Below are 18,130 nucleotides of genomic sequence, written 5' to 3' on the forward strand. Positions count from 1 at the left end.
CTTCAGTGTAGCACATTTTGTTGCCTCCGTGCCTGCATTTTCCCGCCATTTTGTTCACAGCAATGTTGCCCCGCCATTTTGTTCATAACAGACTTATTTGTTGCCTACCGGCAGTGTTGTCCCAGCTTAGACTGGTGACAAAGGAGGGTGCAAGCTGCACAATTGTGTGGCTGTGTTGGTGGCATAAGTGCTTTGTAACAGTGCAGCTGTTGAATCCTATGTCTTCAGTACCTGTGTAGATATTTTCTAATGTTTTGTGTTTTGAAAAGGAGTGTGTCTGTGTATTTGCAGGACAGGTGGGTTAAGCAAGTAGAAAAGTTGCAAACTAGTATATTTACTACGCTTTCTTGGGCCTCAGCCCTGTAGATAAACTTTGTCCCTCTCTTAAGAAATGTTGTATACTGTACATAAGCCCTTGACTTTAGTGACTGGATTTACAACAGCTTTGAAAAAATGGGAATTATCAACGGTCCTTAAATTTAACGACCATCGGCACAATCCTAGCAGTCGTGTGATCAATATTTGGACCCTTGGCAATTGGCAGGAGTAACATTATAGTAAATCTGTAGAAATTGAGATAAGGGACATTTTTGGCATCTGAAATTGCATTATCCTTTAGGTAACCGTATTCTTATTAAAATCCTGGTTTAATGCAGGAAAGTCTATATTATTATACCACTATCCAGTATTGTTCTTGCAAGTGGTCTTCTAATATTACAGTAACATATTTCTAAGAAGCTCTCATAATAGCGCTTGTTCTAGTAATTGATATAACCTTTCTGTCTCTCTCTCTCTCTCTGTACTAAATGTTCTTCTACTATAGTAACCTTATAGCAACCACATTATGGCCTTCCTTGTAGTAACTCACCTTAGCACAAGAGCCATATCCGTAGATTACATTCACCCCTCGTAAACCTCCTGTGTTTTGTGCTTTTAGACAGGAATGTGCAGTGTTTTCAGGTAGGACCAAAGAATAATAATAATAATGAGGTCTGGATTTAAAAAAAATAATTTCATTCCAATTTAATTCAAGTTAAATTAATGCAATGCATACCAAGTAATTTATGGTGCTCCCCTTTTGTTAGAAATTACAATTAAGAGGACAATTTTGAAGAGCCACATCTTGGGGTCTCCAGATTTGAGTATTTGTATTCTTGCAGTTGTAGCTGTCCTGTCTTTCTAACCATGTTGTAACCATGTTGTCCTGCTTAGCACCTTTGCTTTCTCAGATTTTATTCAGTTGGGTTTTTGAATGGCCTGGGGGTTTTCTGATTCAAATTGCCTTCAGATAAAGTCATATTTAATGAGGTAACTCGGAGCAGCTTCCATCTACAACTGTACAGGTAGTTCTCAACTTACAACTGTTCGTTTAGTGGCTGTTCGAAGTCACAACAGAACTGAAAAAAAGTTGACCTGTGACCGTTTTTCACACTTACGACTGCGGCAGCATCTCCACAGTCACGTGATCAAAATTCGGACGCTAGGCAACTGGTTCATATTGATGACGGTTGCAGCGTCCCTGGGGGTTACGTGATAAGCCCCAGGAATCACATGACAAGCCAAGTCAATGGGGAAGCCAGATTCATTTAACAGCCGCCGTGGTTCACCCGACAACTGTGGCAAGTAAAATGGGGTAAACCTCGCTTAACAACTGTCTGGCTTAACAAGAGAAATTTTGGGGCTCCGTTGTGGTCGTACGTCGAGGATTACCTGTCCCCAGTTTTGAAGGGAAGGTGGCAGTTCTCGTGGGGAAGGGATGACCTGTGTTCATCCTGGAGACAGCGAAGGCAACTTCACCAACAGTGGAAAAGGGATCAGTCATTGATGCCAGTTGGGACATATGAATCCCACCGAAGGAAGAAAATTGCCTTCATGTGAATGGGGAGGGCAGGCAGGCTGCCAGTCCTTGCCCTCCTCATGCTAAAGTTGGATTCATATCTTCATTAATGACCAAGGCCACAGAACGGATGATGGACCTTCTTCTACCACTAATTCTATTAACCTTCACGGGACAGGGCTGGTTCCTGGGTATCTTAATTCTTGTTTTCTTCCTGATCCGTATCGATCTCTATCTCCTTCCACCGCTGTCTTGTCATGCTGGATTTTCTTTGCTTGCATTTCCTTCGTCCTACACTGATCCTCCCTTCCTGTGTTGTGTGTCTCAGTTAGCCACGAAAAGGGCCGTTCCCCTGAATGACACGGCAAAGACCGTCCTCAGCCACCAAACATAATGGCAAGCGAGCAGAAGCACGTCAACCGTGGTTTATCCGAACTCTATGCGGTTCTCCCGCCCTCCTCTCTGCTCTCCCACCATAACGCCTCTCATTCCTCCCCTCCCAAGGTTGAAATTCCATCAGGAGTGATGGAAACATTCGGCCGATCTGTTGACATTGAGCTGTGGCTGCGATGTCACAGGTGTTGTTTTCCTTCAGCAGAATTTTGTGCACCTTCCTGCCTTCCTTTACGATGGAGTCAAGCCATCCACTAACCAGATGCATGTGAACCCTGATTCTACTAACCTCCCCCCCGAGTCAACTACTGCAGCTCTCACTTCGGCTCGATTCCCTGAGACCCGGTCCTATTTTCTGAATTAAATATTCTTTTGCTCTGAAAATAATCATTTGAGATTGACAGGCACTAAATCTGGGCTTAGAACCCCTCAGCTTTAGTGCCCGTTAGAGGCCAGTTGTTCTGACCCAGCTCCCCAAACCCTCTGAAGTTAAATCAATGATTCCTTTATTAGGAGCAGCGGCAGCCCCGGCGAAAAGTTTCTCTCTCACTGCAGGCTAACAAGTCTGTCCAGTAGGGAAATGAATCGTTGTCTGCCACAACTATTCATCTCCACCGGCTGCCTTTTATCCTCAGAGCTAGGATGGGGCTTCGCGAGCAGTGGTGGCTCTTCCTTCACAAGGACCGGCCCATAAATTTCCACTGCTCTCCTCTCCTCTGCCTTCTGCGTATCCGTGCGTCAGGCACTGGATCCAAGCTGTTCCTCCTCTTCCTCATCAGCCATCTCCGGACCTGGGGCTGTTGACTCTTCATCTGAGGACTGCCCAGGGTCCACCTCAGTCTCTCTCTCTCTGCCAGCTCCATTCCCTCTTCCCACTCGAAGCTCTCAGGTTGCCTTGATGCTGACCCTGACTCCCATGTCACCCCCTCAGCTGCTGGAGGGGCAGGTGGCCACAACACTGTTGTGCATATATTAAGATACTGAAGCCCTCACAAATGGAAGAAGGAGCTTTTGAACTAATTCTTCACTGATTTGCTCTTCAACCGTTCTCTTCTGCGGCTTTTCAAAAAGAGGCCCCTTGGTGCTCTCTGAGCTTGGTTGTTTTCTTGCAGACGTTTCATGAGCCAAACTAGGTAACATCATCAGTGCTGGTAGCCTACTGCTACTTCTACTAGCATTGATGATGTTACCTAGTTTGGGTCATGAACCGTCTCCAAGAAAACAACCAAGCTCAGAGCACCAAGGACCCCTCCATTCAGCCCTCAGCTACAAATATTCTCCTTTATTGGTACTTTTCAAAGAGCAGCCCTATCAGGGAATTTGTGCAGCAAGTGTCCAAATGGAGTCAGAGACACTGACACGAACTTGTAGTTTTATACAAATAAATGTATTTTACAACTATGTATCCAGCAAACTAGATAGTCAGGCAAACGGGAGCATTGTGAGGTAAATCACAGAACAAACAGGGCCCACAGAAGAAAAGGGCGGGAAAAAAGGGAAACTCCCTCTCCACACTCACAGCAACCAATCACCGTGCAGATTGCCTCATGCAGGAGCCAGCCCTCTTCAACCAATAGAACTGTGTGTTCTGGCTCACTGCACAACCCCTCTGTTCCAGTTGCTATATTTAAATATCTACTGCTGCTGCTGCTACTACTAGCACTGATTATGTTCCCTAGCTGGGTCATAAAAGGTCTGCAAGAAAACAACCAAGCTCAGAAGGCACCAAGGACCCCTCATTTCAACCCTGAGCTACAAATATTCTCCTTTATTGGCACTTTACAAAGGGTATCACAGACTTTTAAGTGCAAATCAAGGATACCTTGACGTCTTTCATTGTAGCATTGATTTGGCAATGTCATTAAGAGCATCTAAAATTCTGCCAGTTTTTACCTAGGGGGCTACTGTTTGCAACGGGTAACTGTGGTCCCCAAGCCCTTATTTTTATAATTTTTTCAGCCTCCAGGAGAATTCGGCCTCAGTGAGTCCTGCAGGGTTGCGTTTTTCACCCAGTGTGCAGCGTATTTTTGCCTTGCGGATTGCCTTGCCCAGACTAGCTTGCGCCCAGCATCGGAGAAGTTCCAGCTTCTACTAACTGCATCGCTCCCTGCCTACCCTCAGCTCATCCCCGTTCCTTCTCTCCGCTCCTCCTTGCTACGTTGCGCCTGCTAATGTTAGCCAGTTCTGTCTTTTCCCTCCACCCCTTCCCTGCTCTAGGAGAGAAGGTGATGGCCGACGACCTGTTCACCCAGGACCTCTTTCGGTTCCTGCAACTCCTTTGTGAAGGCCACAACAATGGTAAGTGGAACTTGTTGAACAAAGGAAGGCGGGGAGAGACAGAAATAGGAACAGCTGAATAAACATATGAAGATGCAACCCCCTTTATGGCGGAGAGGGGGTCAGCTTACTGCTCTAAAGCACCTGAAGGCAGGACAAGAAGCAACGGATCGAAACTAATCAAGGAGAGAGCCAACCTAGAACTAAGGAGAAGTTTCCTGATAGATAAAATAAATAAATTGCCTCCAGAAGTTGTGAATACTCCAACACTGGAAGTTTTTAAGAAGAGATTGGACAACTGTTCGTGTGAAATGGTGTAGGGTTCCTACCTGGAAAGTCCCTTCCAATTCTGTTATTCCATTATCATCATCGTCACCATCATCTTTTAACGACCCCATAATCCCTTGCTGGGTGGAGCCTGGGCAACTGAATGGAGCTAGCAAAGTGTTTTATTGGCCGGATGCCCTTCCTGTCGCCAGTGCGGAGTTTTGTTCAGCAGATCTATTCTCAGTGTGCCCAGAGAGAGAAATATCTGCCTCTACCTAGGATTGAACTCACAGCATCCTGATTGTGAGGCGAGAGCTCCACCTCTAGGCCACCGCACCACTCTCTGTTATTCTATTATGATGTCCTCAAAATGTTTGGAATGGTTGAATGTCCAGTCAAAAAAAAAAAATGGTTGCTATTGGAGAAGGTCCATGGAGGTCCTACTAACCAGCTAGTAAAATCTAGGAGGGTTGATGGGCTCAAGTTTCCATGTTCTCCAGGACAGCGTTCCTCTGATGTTCACACATACCCAACTCTATGTAGTTTTCTGCATCCTTAGATGAGGCGATGCTGACCAATGATACAATTTTTATATGATGTCTCATTGGGAATGCTGTCACTCCCAATACGAATGTGACTGTTATTTATTACAACGTGGACCCAGGTTATTTGTTTTGGTGGACCCAAGAAGGGGGCTGAGGTTGAATTCTCATTCACTGTCTTCCCTGACAGATTTCCAGAATTATCTGCGGACCCAGACTGGCAACACCACCACTATCAACATCATAATCTGCACCGTTGACTACCTTCTGCGACTTCAGGTGAGAATAGAGACCTCCCAGCTAAGGGTGTCCAAGGGAACAAGCACGGTTTCGGCTCATTTAATGAAAAGAAGGACTAAGGGGTGACATGATAGCGGTCTTCCAATATCTGAAGGGCTACCCCAAAGAGGAAGGGGTCAAACTATTCTCCAAAGCACCAGAAGGCAAGATAAGAAGCAACGGATGGAAGTGTTGTGGCCCATAGAGCTAGCTGGCAGCAGAATCGGACAGTGAGGAGGTTGGGGAGGAGCATGGGCCAGTTGGAGTCTGAGGAAGTCAGACTAGAAGACTTCCAAGGTCCCTTCCAACTCTGTTATTCAGGAATAACTGCTGCATCCACAGCAATAGTTTAGAAGAATTATTCTGTGGCTGTTGGACTTTCACAAGATGTTCTTTTCCTTCTCTTATGTCCTCTTCCTCCTCTTCCAAATATCCAGGAGTCCATCAGTGACTTTTACTGGTATTATTCAGGCAAGGACGTAATCGACGATCAGGGCAAACGCAACTTCTCCAAAGCGATGTCCGTAGCCAAGCAGGTCTTCAACAGCCTCACGGAATACATCCAGGTATGGCTTTGGAGATGGGGAAGTTCCACATGGAGAGACCCATCTCCAGAAGGTGTTGCACCTTGGCCTTGGGGTTCTTTTAATACCCCCCCACCCCCCCCGAGGATGTGAACCTCCAATAAGGAAACCATGAGTTCATGACCGGCTTATGTGCCTCAACCTTGCGAGATCAGCTCGGGGGGGCGGGGGGAACCTTTGTCATTTAGGGTTGGTCTGAATGCCCTTGTCAGACTCATCTCGGTCTTCCTTCTGCATGCGGTTAATATGAAATGTGCCCCACTTTGGATTATTATCCACTTTTATTAATGAAACATGAAACTCCGTCAACTGAACATTTAAAAATGTGTCACAAATGTCATTGACTGGTGCTGATGGTTGATATGGGTTGCTGCCAGCATCCTAGGTATTAACTAAGTATCTTCTTCTTAAAATGTATTATTATTATTATTATTATTATTATTATTATTATTATTATTATTATTATTATTGTTGTTGTTGTTGTTGCTTGTTGTTTTTGTTTTTGTTGTTTTTGGTTAATCTTTAGTGAGATTCACAGCCTTTGGGGCTGGTTGGTAGCTCAACAGCTCGAGTCCTAACCAAGGACGTAGGAACTGTTCAGGTAGCGTCAGAGGATATAAGCTATTCCAAGTAGCGTGGGTTTTTTTAGAATCAGGGTATTCAACTTGTTGTCCTTATTATTATTATTATTATTATTATTATCATCATCATCATCATCATCCTCATTATCATCCTCATTATCACCTTGTCTTCTCAGGGACCTTGCACTGGGAACCAGCAGAGTTTAGCACACAGCAGACTGTGGGACGCAGTCATTGGTTTCCTCCACGTCTTTGCTCACATGATGATGAAACTGGCTCAGGTAAAGAGAAAATGAAGAGAGGGAGAAGACGGAAGGGTTCTTGGTTTGAGCTCTAGAAGAGACTACCTTGCCTAAGAAAAGAAATACCTTTCAATCTTTTAAACCCAAAGGCAGATTTTTGCCTGCTAGCAACCAATATCTTTTCCCTCCAAACCTGTAGCTCTGATCTCCGGTTGTTGACTAATTATCTAGCAAGAAAAGAAAGAAAGCATTGATACTTGTCACATCATTTGGGATAGCAGTCGACTCTCGGGTTTCAGAGCTTGAAGTCCAGCCATTGTTAACAGCCCCTGCCCTTCTGCAGCCTGAAACTAGTGGTCAGCTGGCTTATCCATAATGGTGTGAAGGATCCCTGAGTGCTCTCTGAGCTTGGCTGTTTTCTTGCAGACGTTTCATTACCCAAGTAGGTAACATCATCAGTGCTGGTAAGGAGTGGGATTTGCACTCAGTTTATATCCTAATGGCTTCCTCCGTCGGTGTTGGTGAGGATGGTCTCAGAGACTCTCTGGTTGACCCAAACATCTCCCTGCCAGCAATTAGCACCCAGATGAGCATGGATCAAGGGTCTCCAACCTTGGCAAGTTTAAGACGTGTGGACTTCAACTCCCAGAATTCCTGAGCTAACATGACTGGAGGAGGAATTCTGGGAGTTGAAGTTCACAAGTCTTAAACTTGCCAAGGTTGAAGACCCCGGTATAGATGACCTCCAAGATTAATATCAGACCAATATTCAAGAAGTAAAGAAGACCCCAATGGAGGAACTGACAAACAACCTAGCAGTAAAATGCTCAACCAAAGAGACTCCAAGGCTATTTCCACCAACACTTGACAGGAAAAGCCACCAGGATATAAAAATAAGAGCAATCGCCACTCTCTTCTACCACTGATGATGTTCCCTAGTTGGGTCATGAAATGCCTGCAAGGAAACAACCAAGCTCAGAGAGCACCAAGGACCCTTCATTTCAACCCCAAGCTCCAAATATTCTCCTTTATTGATAGTGTGGTGGTGTGCAAAATGCTTTGCATTAAAAAAAATAAATTGAGTTTGAAATGGTGGTTCCCGCCCTACCAGAGCTGTTTTGAGGGCAGGCTGACCATACTGCCAGGAACCAAAACCTAGCAGAATACAAAAGAAATAAGTCTCTCTGAGAAACCCTTCTGAATAATACTTTTTTTTCCCAATGTGTAACAGACGACGCCAGAGCTTCGAAATGGCGTAAGAACCTTCTCTGTGGTCTGCGTCCCTCCATCCCACCCCTTTGGCTGAACCTCCCAGTTCCCATGCTTCCCTTCCATCCCCCCCTCCCTCCCTCCCCTTTACTCTCCCTTTCCTTTCACTGGGCCGGACCCATCCATCGATCGATTAAGCTTATACGGCATCCTCAGGTCAAAAACCCCAGCAGCCAGTTTGCTGCCCGGTTGCTGGGTAGGCGGGGGCCTACTGGAACTTCCTGTTTCCGCCTTCCGGTGGGGCTCCAGAGCCGGGGAGGCCCGTTTTCACCCTCCCAAGGATCCAGAGGCCTCCCCGGGCCTCTAGGAGGGCGAAAACGGCCTCCCGCAGCCTCTGGAGGCCCACCGGAAGCTGGAAATAGGCCCGTTTTGCTACTTCCGGTTTTTCCAGGAAGGCCATTTTTTGCCCTCCCAAGGGTCCAGAGTCCTCCCCCGGGCCTCTGGGAGGGCAAAAATGGCCTTCCCCGGGCTCTGGAAGCCCTCCGGAAGCTGGAAACAGGTCCGTTTCCGAACTTCCAGAAGGCCCGTTTTTTCCCCCCTCCGCGTGGAGACTCCTGGGAGTGGAGGGGGGGGGAGTGGTGGGTCCAGCCGGTCGGTCGAAATACTGGTTCGGCGAAGCAGCTGTAACTAACATTCGGTTTGCCCGAACTGGTCCGAATCGGTCCAAACTGATAGAATCCCACCCACCCACCCCCGGGCGTCCCTTCTAGGCCTTAATAATCATGCAATAAAAATGTGAGGTAAAATTTATCAATAGAGACGTTCCATTTAACATTCAGTTTAAATTACATTGACCGACTTGGAGAGGAAGGGAGCCCAGTGCACACGGGGAGGAAGTGGGGAGTTATCTTATCCATTAGCCACTTCCAGAATGACACCCATCATCCCCCCCACATCAGGACCCCCAGGCTAGCTAGCAGAGCTTACTGCCAAAAGAAAGGAAAAAGAGGCCATTTTGCCCTCGTGGCCAATCCTGTTGACCAGGACTAGATTTAAATGGTCCTAAGTGACTTTAGAAAGAGAAAAGAAGGACTATGGGGTGATGACAGCAGTCTTCCAGTATTTGAGGGGCTGCCACAGAGAAGAGGGGGTCAACCTATTTTCCAAAGCCCCTGAGGGCAGGACAAGAAGCAACGGGTGGAAATTCATCAAGGAAAGGAGCAACCTGGAATTAAGGAGAAACTTCCTAACAGGGAGGACAATTAACCATTGGAACAGCTTGCCTCCAGAAGTTTATAGGTGCTTCATCCCTGAAGGTTTTGTTTTGTTTTTAAAGAAGAGATTGGCCAGTCACTTGTCTGAAATGGTATCATGGAATAATGCTTGAGCAGGGGGTTGGACTAGAAGACCTCCAAGCTCCCTTCCAGCTCCATTCGGGTTGAAACGTCGCATGCACAGACCCGACAGACAGATTGTAGTTTACGGGAAGCAAAAATAATCCTTTATAATCCAGGCACATCCAAAGCTGAGTTTTGCAGCCTGTAGAACCCGGCAGGCTTCTGCATCATTTTGTCTTGGGGAGGTGCTGGTTTTTTTAGTTCAAGGTTTCGTAGTTACCAGAACCGGTTGGGTTGGGCCTCTGCAGTCAGCCCAAAGCGTAGCTCGACCCAATTTTTTTTTTTTTATGGCCACACATTTGTGGCTCTTCATTTTCTGCTTTTGTCTATAAATGCAGAGGTTGCCAAGTTTGAAAAACGCTGATCTGTATATATCAGCATTGGCTGATCTCCCCAGAACTTAAATGTAATTGGCACTAGCTTGTAAACTAGTAAGTAAATCCCAGGTCTGTGAGCTGAATTGGTATATTGAAGAGGAAATGTCCTAGAGCTGTTGTCTATATGGTTACTCGGGGTCAAGGTCAGCCCAAGGCAGCCTTTACTTTTTATCCCACCCCTCTTAAAGTCTTAACAGTGGGGTCCCTGGTGCTCTCTGAGCTTGGTTGTTTACTTGCAGACATTTCATGACCCAACTAGATAATGTCATCAGTGCTAGCAGGGAGTGGAGTTTGCTCTCTCGGTAGTTCCTTGACAGGAGTAAAGGAACTTGGTAGCAGGAACTATCAACACAGACAAGCAAACAGTAAACAACGTCCTAATCAGGGAGCCACCAAGTACACCCCCACCTACATGGATAGGACAAGCCACTTTTAGCCCTGATGATGTTCCCTAGTTGGGTCATGAAATGTCTGCAAGGAAACAACCAAGCTCAGAGAGCACCAAGGACCCCACATTCCCACTCTTCTTCCCCCTCCTCCTTTCTAGCACTGATCATGAGTTGGGTCTAGTTGGGTCATGAAACATCTGCAAGAAAACCCACCAAGCCCAGAGAGCACCCCAACCCCAGTTCAATCCTGACCTACAAATTTTGCCTTCCGTTGAACTGCCAGATGCCTCCTGCTCCGTTAACTTGAACATGGAGGAATAGCATGTTTGATCTGGTTCCATTTTGCAGTGGCTTCTTTTTGTTCCTCATCCAGCTTTCCCTTTTCTGCTGTGTCCTCTCCGCTTTATCCGTCTCCTTCCATCTATCAGGAGGTGGTTGAAGGCTCCATGCTTGGCCATTGCTTGGGCTTGCTGGCTCATTTTCCCACCCAAGCTCATTTGGTAACCTTGCAGGCGCTGGCGGGTGAGCGGGAGGGATAGAGGGGGAGGAGGCATTGGGTAGAAGGATGGAGAAGAAGAGGACAACTAACAGCGAGATGGATTGAGTGGGCTTGATTGCAGGGGTGATGGGGGCACAGTTGGGGAACGAGTCGGACTGGGGAAGCAATCTCTAAGTCAGAGGTCTTCAAAGTTGGCAGCTTTAAGACTTGTGGACTTCAACTCCTAGAATTCTGGGAGTTGAAATCCACAAGTCTTTAAATTGCCAACTTTGGAGACCTCTGCTCTAAGTCATCGTCAAAGAAGGATGGAAGAAGTTGGCCTGGAGAACCCCATGTCAGCTTCCTCACAGCACAGAACCCCATGTGAGCTTCCTCACAGGGTGGGAATAGGCACTGGGACAACTTCAGCGAGGAGGCATCTTTCCAGAATTATCTCTTTCACTCACCAAACTATCTCTTTGTTGCGCTGCCCACGAGGAGCAATTTCGGAGCGAATCTTACCCAGAGGTAAGGAAGCCACCACTCATTCCAACGAAGAAATGCACTCTATATATGTGTTTGGGGGGTTAGTTCCTGGTTGACATCCTCCAAAGAGAACGGGAGGCTTTGGGAAAGGTCATCTAGTTGGGGTTTTTTTTTTCTACGTGTAGCACATGGGGACCATAACTGGTCAGGTTGGACATATCTAAAGCAATGTTTCTCAACCTCAGAAATTTTAAGATGCGTGGAACTTCATTTCCCAGAATTCCCAGCCAGCGGTTCTGGGAGACGTAGTCCACGCGTCTTAAAGTCGCTGCGGTTGAAAAGCCATGATCTCAACTGACTTCTGATCCCAAATGTCCCTCTAGACTTAGTGTCCATGTGCTGTGGGACCCCAGAGGGGTTTAGAGCACAGGTTGTGTAAATCTACCTTTACCCATGGATTCACACAACCTCCTCCTTCGCACCTATCAGTGATTGCGTTTTGATGGCTGGCTGGAAGCCAACTGGAGCGTGGGTGAAGATTAGAGTATTGATGGGTGAAGGATTGTTAAGCGAAGAAGGCCCGGGGGGGTCTCCTTGAGGAGGTGTGTTTCAAAGAGGCCTCAGGCCCTACCTGAGAAATACGTCCCGTTTCATTGCATTCTGTATCTGACACTTGCTTGTTCTTGTTCCAGGATTCCAGCCAAATTGCACTTCTGAAGGAGCTGTTGGACCTTCAAAAGGACATGGTGGTGATGCTGCTTTCTCTGCTGGAAGGTGATCACCTGGCAACCTTCTGGAGGAATTTGTGGACTCCATGTTGGCTTCTAAAGGGCAGAACCTCCTGCCTTATAGGCTCTTAGGCTCAGTTTCTAGCATCTCCAGCTGGACTCTGACTGGGTCTCTGGCTAAAAATCTGAAGGCCAATGCTAGATATAGCTGGTCCTTGACGTGCGACCATGAACATGTCCAACACACTGTCAGCCTTCCAACTAACCGGCACCAAATCAATCAACTCCGAGACAAGCATTTCTTCAAAGTTTCATTTTATTAGAGTTGTCATATCGGCACATCTGGGAAAACCCAAACCTGCGAGTTCTGGGTTTGCCCTTCTCCAAAAGAAATTCAAAGATCCATCCCCTGCACTCATCAGTTCGTCACATAGCCCAATCAAATTATCGTCCCAACAGGAGACCTTCCTCCAGACACTCCCCTCCAGGTGCAGGGCAACATGTCCTTGACTCTCTGAGAAAGGAATGTTGTTGTGTCTAATCTTCTACCTCACTATGAAATCCCCTCTCCCAAATTCCCAGGCACTGAATATGTCAGCCACGAAGCTTCCAAGTAAAAAATGGCTTCCAAGGCTGACACACACTTTTCTCCTCCTATTTTCCCCACGACACAACTATGTGAGGTGGGTTGGGCTGAAAAAAAGTGATTGGCCCAAAGTCACCCCGATGGCTTTCATAGCTATGGTGAGACTAGAACTCCCAGTCTCCTCGGGATTGGCCCAAAGTCACCCCAAAAGTCTTAAAAGTTGCCAAATTTGGAGACCCTTGTCTTAGGCAATGGCTGAGGTAGGACTTGAACTCATGATTTCTCGCTTTCTAGCCTGGTGCCTTAACCACTAGGCCAAATTAGCTCTCTGGTTATGTGAGTCGCACAGTTTCATTCTTAGACCAAGTGTTCAAATTGGGTCACGCTTGGCCCTATTTTTCCAGGTTGGAGAACTTGAAGCAATGAGTAGGAAAAAAATATATTTACTAAGGCAGAGCAAAGATATGAACGGAACAAAGAGGAAGGCAGGGCACTGCCATCACCTGTATTCTTGGTATATCTAGACTAAATGACACAATTATGACATTGTCTAAGGAGATTCCCAGTCATTCAAGTCATGGTTGTCCCAAAAGGGCTTTTTCAAAAGGAAATTGGGCTTCTTTGTTTTTCAGAACTGAAGAAGCTTCTTGGATGAGAAGCAAAATATCTTCAGGGAAAAACAATGTCCAGTTGCCCTTTGACAAGGCCCTTTTGGGACAGTTATGACCTTGTGTAATTGTGTCGTCTACCAAATGTCTGGATATGACTTACATATCCTGCCTCTTGATGGAGGAACAAAATATCCCTGCCAGCATAACTTTCTTGTCTGTCTTCCGCGTTCAGCCCCTTTGTCAAAGTATAATTTGCATCCTTGGTGTATCTACTCAGGAAATGTGGTGCACGGCACCATCGCTCGGCAGATGGTGGACATGTTGGTGGAGTCCTCCAGCAACGTGGAGATGATCCTCAAATTCTTCGACATGTTCTTGAAACTGAAGGACATTGTGGCCTCCGATGCCTTCCGCGATTACATCACCGATCCGCGGGGCCTCATCTCCAAGAAGGATTTCCAGAAGGCCATGGACAGTCAGAAGCAGTACACACCATCGGAGATCCAGTTCCTTCTCTCCTGCTCGGAAGCTGATGAGAATGAGATGATAGACTATGAGGAGTTTGCCAACCGCTTCCAGGAGCCCGCCAAAGACATCGGCTTCAACATTGCTGTGCTGCTGACGAACCTCTCGGAGCACATGCCTCATGACGTCCGCCTGAAAACCTTCCTGGAACTGGCCGAATGCATCCTCAACTACTTTAATCCCTACCTGGGCCGCATTGAGATCATGGGTGCCAGTAAGCGCATTGAACGCATCTACTTTGAGATCAGCGAGACCAATAAGACCCAGTGGGAGATGCCCCAGGTCAAGGAATCCAAGAGACAATTCATTTTCGATGTGGTCAACGAAGGGGGCGAGTCGGAGAAGATGGAGCTCTTCATCAACTTCTGTGAGGACACCATCTTTGAGATGCAGATCGCCTCCCAGATTTCAGAGGAGGAAGGTGAGGCGCAGGAAGAGGTGGAGGAAGAAGCAGAAAGCACAGAAAGCGGGGAAGCCGAGAGTGCGTCGGCACCTTCGGAGGCGTCTTCGGTCTTCAGCGACTTCCTGGAGAGCATCTTGAATTTCTTCCGCATGTTCACCTATCGCAACATCCGTCGCCAGTTCCGCAAAGTCAAGAAGATGACAGTCAAGGACATGGCCGTGGGAGTGGCCACCTTCCTTTACACCATCTTAATGGGCATCCTTGTCTTCTTCTATAGTGTCCTCAAGTGCTTCTTCCTGCTCATCTGGAACACCCTCTTTGGTGGTGGCTTAGTGGAGGAGGCCAAGAAGCTCACCATGACCGAACTGTTGGCCAGCATGCCTGATCCAACTCAGGATGAGGTCCACGGAGACGTGGCTCCTTCTGATGAAGATGAGCAGGTGACGGAAGAAGGAGAAGAAATCAATATTGCAGAGTCCGGCAAGGAGGATGCCTCAGGTGAAGGTGGAGAAGGTTTTGGAGGGGATCCCAAGAAAGAGCATTTCCGTTCCATGGCCTCTGATGCACCTGGCGGGCTTGGAGATATGGGGGACACCACCCCAGTGGAACCTCCCACACCTGAAGGGACACCCATCCTCAAGAGGAAATTGGTATGATTGGGGCTTGAGGGGGTGGGAGTTGCTGGGAAGGTCCAAAGTTTAGTTTAGTTTTGTTTAGTTTTGTTTAGTTTATCGTCCTTGCACCTCATACAACGAAATCAAACACCATCTTCAGTGCACATCATGACCATGAAAATAAACACAAACATACATCCTTCACACGCCACACATTGAACCGAAACCCTCCAACACCGCACTATACAGTAGAATTCAAAAGAGCTACTGCCCTAGGATAGAAGCTGTTTTTCAGCCTGTTTGTCCTTGTTTTTATTATTCTGTACCGTCTGCCAGATGGTAATAGTTCAAAAAAAAAAGGGGGGTTCCTAGGATGAGATGGATCTTTGAGGATGTTTTGAATTTTCTTAAGGGAGCAGGAGCTATAAAGCTCTTCCAAAGAGGGGAGGGGGCAACCAATGATCTTCTGGGCAATGACATTAACCCATCTGGAGTGCTGTCCTATCTGCCCCTGGGCAATTGGCAAACCATACTGAGGTGCAGTAAGTTAAGATACTCTCTCTGGTGCAGCGATAGAAGGTCACCAGCAGTTTTTCATTCAGGTGTTGTTTTCTGAGAAGTCTCAGGTAGGATAATCTCTGCTTTGCCCTTTTGACCCCAATGTGGGCACCCCAGGTCAGATCTTCTTTTAGGGTAACACCCAGAAACTTAAAACTGGCCACTTGCTCCACTTGGTCTCCATTGATAAGCAAGGGCTGGAGGTCTGATGTATTCTTTCTATAGTCCACTATAAACTCCTTGGTCTTATTGGTATTGAGGACCAAGTTATGGTCTCCACACCACGAAAGCAACTGATCCACCTCATCTCGCCAGGCAGACTCATCCACGTCCATAGCCAAGAGTCATCAATCATGCTCTCCGGTAATAATTTTGTGCGCCAACAGCTTTGGCTGCCAAGGCAATTATCTGAGGCATTTAAGGAATGCACTGCTTTCCCCCACTCCCTTTCTGCTGGCAACTAAAAAGAACAAAGGAGTATTTTTTAGTTGACAGATAACCCTCTTGAAATCTCATAATATTTTCCTTTCTGAGTCATGCCCCTCCCTTTTGTTTTTTCTCTTGGATCCAATTCATTGACGGTTGCTCTTGTGGTTCTCCAGGTGGAAGAAGAGGCAAGGGAGGAGGAACTATATCCGGAGCTGGAGAAGATTGAGGAACCACCAGCAGAACCAGAGAAAGCTGAGTTGAGTGGTTTGGAGGTCCATCTGTGGTTGTCGAGTTCATCAGAACCCCCTAAAAAAAAAAAAAAAATAAGGCAGAAGTTTTCATTGCCTAAGGCAGGGTCTCCAAAGTTGGCGACTTTAAGAGTTGTAGACTTCAACTCCCAGAATTCCTCACCCAGCCATGTGACTTTAAGAGTTGTAGACTTCAACTCCCAGAATTCCAGCATGGCTGGCTGAGGAATTATGGAGTTGAAGTCCACAACTTAAAGTTGCCAAGTTTGGAGACTTCTGCCATAACTACTCTTGGGGTTGGGCACAGGGTCTGGGAGGATGGCCAGTGATGATAATTGGCAACACGGTTTCTGTGCCCTTCCAGTGCGGAAAACGGAGAGAAGGCTGCCAAGGAAGAAGAGGAGAAGAAAGAGAAAGAACACAAGGAGGAAGAGCCGCCATCACCGCCACCAGCCCAGGAGGAGAAAAAGAAGAAGATGGCCCAGCGGCCAGAGAAGAAAGAAGAGGAACAGGGAGTCTCAGAGTTTTGGAACGAGATGGAGATCCAGAGGGTCAAATTCCTGGTAAGGGGTCTCTCTTGGATTGACAATCATGTGTGCTGAAGAACAGGATGTATTGACCTTGGCAACTTTAAGATGGGGGGACTTCAGCAGAACTGGCTGGGGAATTCTGGGAGTTGCAGTCCAGGAATAAGAATTAGAATAGAATATTGGAATGAAGAATAGAGTAGAGTAGAGTAGAGTAGAGTAGAGTAGAGTAGAGTAGAGTAGAGTAGAGTAGTAGAATAGAATAGGATAGGATAGGATAGGATAGGATAGGATAGGATAGGATAGGATTCTTTATTGGCCAAGTGTGATTGGACACACAAGGAATTTGTCTTCGATGCAAATGCTCTCAGTGTACATAAAAAGAAAAAATACATTCATCAAGAACTATAAGATACAACCCTTAGTGATAGTCATAGGATACTAAATAAGCAATCAAAATCATACTAGGACAATAAATAAAACAATATTAATCGTAAAAATACAAGTAACAAGATTATAGTCATAAGTGGAAGGAGATAGGTAATAGGAAGGATGAGAAGAATAATAGTAATATAGTCTTGGTAAATAGTTTGACAGTGTTGAGGGAATTATTTGTTTAGCAGAGTGATGGCGTTCGGGAAAAAACTCCTTATGTCTAGTAATTGTTTGGTGTGCAGTGCCCTATAGTGTCGTTTTGAGGGTAGGAGTTGAAACAATTTCTGTCCAGGATGTGAGGGGTCTGTAGATATTTTCACAGCCTTCTTTTTTGACTCAGTGCAGTATGGAATTGAGACTAAACCATAACCTTTAACTACCATAGCTGGATCTACAGAGGCCAGGACATCATAGGATAGTCTTAATATTTACTCTGCGGGCTCTCTGCCAGTGTTTCTGAGTGCAGGTAGTCTTCAACTTATAACTATCTTTGCCCTGTGGGAAAAAGCCCCTCCAAACTATGTCCCAACTCATCTGCTGGTGTGCTGTTGTTGAACCACACCGTCATGCTGGCTCTGAGGGAGAGGAGGAACAGCCAACAGGGAGTGGAAGTGTGCCTCCAGAGGTTGTGGAGGAGGCTGGGGAAGGGCAGAGGCCGGCTGAGCAGTCAGAGGAGGGCCCAGGCCCATCCCCTCCCCATCCTAGGGCACCCAGGGAGGAGAAGATAAGGGAGAGACGTGGTCTACTTGGGAGGAGAGGGCCCTGATCCTCCTCATGGGCTGCAGCTATGACAACTGAATAAGTGGATGGACCTGCGTATGGGCCAGTGCTGAAAACAAAGCATGGAAATATCTCTAGTTTATGGCTCCTGTCTGAGTTTGATGTCCTTTCCAGTGTGTGTTATCTGTGGACGTCCTCCAGCCCTTATCCTGCCTGGTTTGTGTTGCTTTTTCCCTTCTTCTTGTAACTGTTTGTGTGGGAGTTTTTTGTCTTCCGTCAAGGATATTCAGAGCCTGGAAGCAAAGTGAAGGAATAAAAGGGGCTTCACCTGTTTTCTGTGACTGTGTTTGTTTTGTATCCCACCCTGGGTCATCACACATGCGGGCAAAATTTCTCCAGGATGAAAGG

General features: G+C 46.7%; 1 protein-coding gene and 1 long non-coding RNA gene across 2 annotated transcripts in view; one reads left to right on the forward strand and one right to left on the reverse strand.

The window, feature by feature from the left end:
* Positions 1-18,130, forward strand: part of RYR1 (ryanodine receptor 1) — a 149,245-nt gene that overhangs the window by 117,270 nt on the left and 13,845 nt on the right. Inside the window, 9 exon segments of the mRNA XM_087971211.1 lie at positions 4,448-4,528; positions 5,507-5,595; positions 6,033-6,161; positions 6,937-7,041; positions 8,234-8,257; positions 12,031-12,112; positions 13,541-14,841; positions 15,966-16,048; positions 16,405-16,603. Of these exon segments, the coding sequence (XP_087827337.1) occupies positions 4,448-4,528; positions 5,507-5,595; positions 6,033-6,161; positions 6,937-7,041; positions 8,234-8,257; positions 12,031-12,112; positions 13,541-14,841; positions 15,966-16,048; positions 16,405-16,603 (2,093 nt within the window).
* The window catches only part of LOC148129980 (uncharacterized), a 264,545-nt gene that overhangs the window by 108,284 nt on the left and 138,131 nt on the right, over positions 1-18,130 (reverse strand). The window lies entirely within an intron of this gene.

Source organism: Notechis scutatus, chromosome 8 (genome assembly GCF_049901735.1).
Source record: "Notechis scutatus isolate UNSWTSFEM ecotype Mainland chromosome 8, rNotScu1.2, whole genome shotgun sequence".
In the NCBI taxonomy this organism is placed as follows: Eukaryota; Metazoa; Chordata; class Lepidosauria; order Squamata; family Elapidae; genus Notechis; species Notechis scutatus.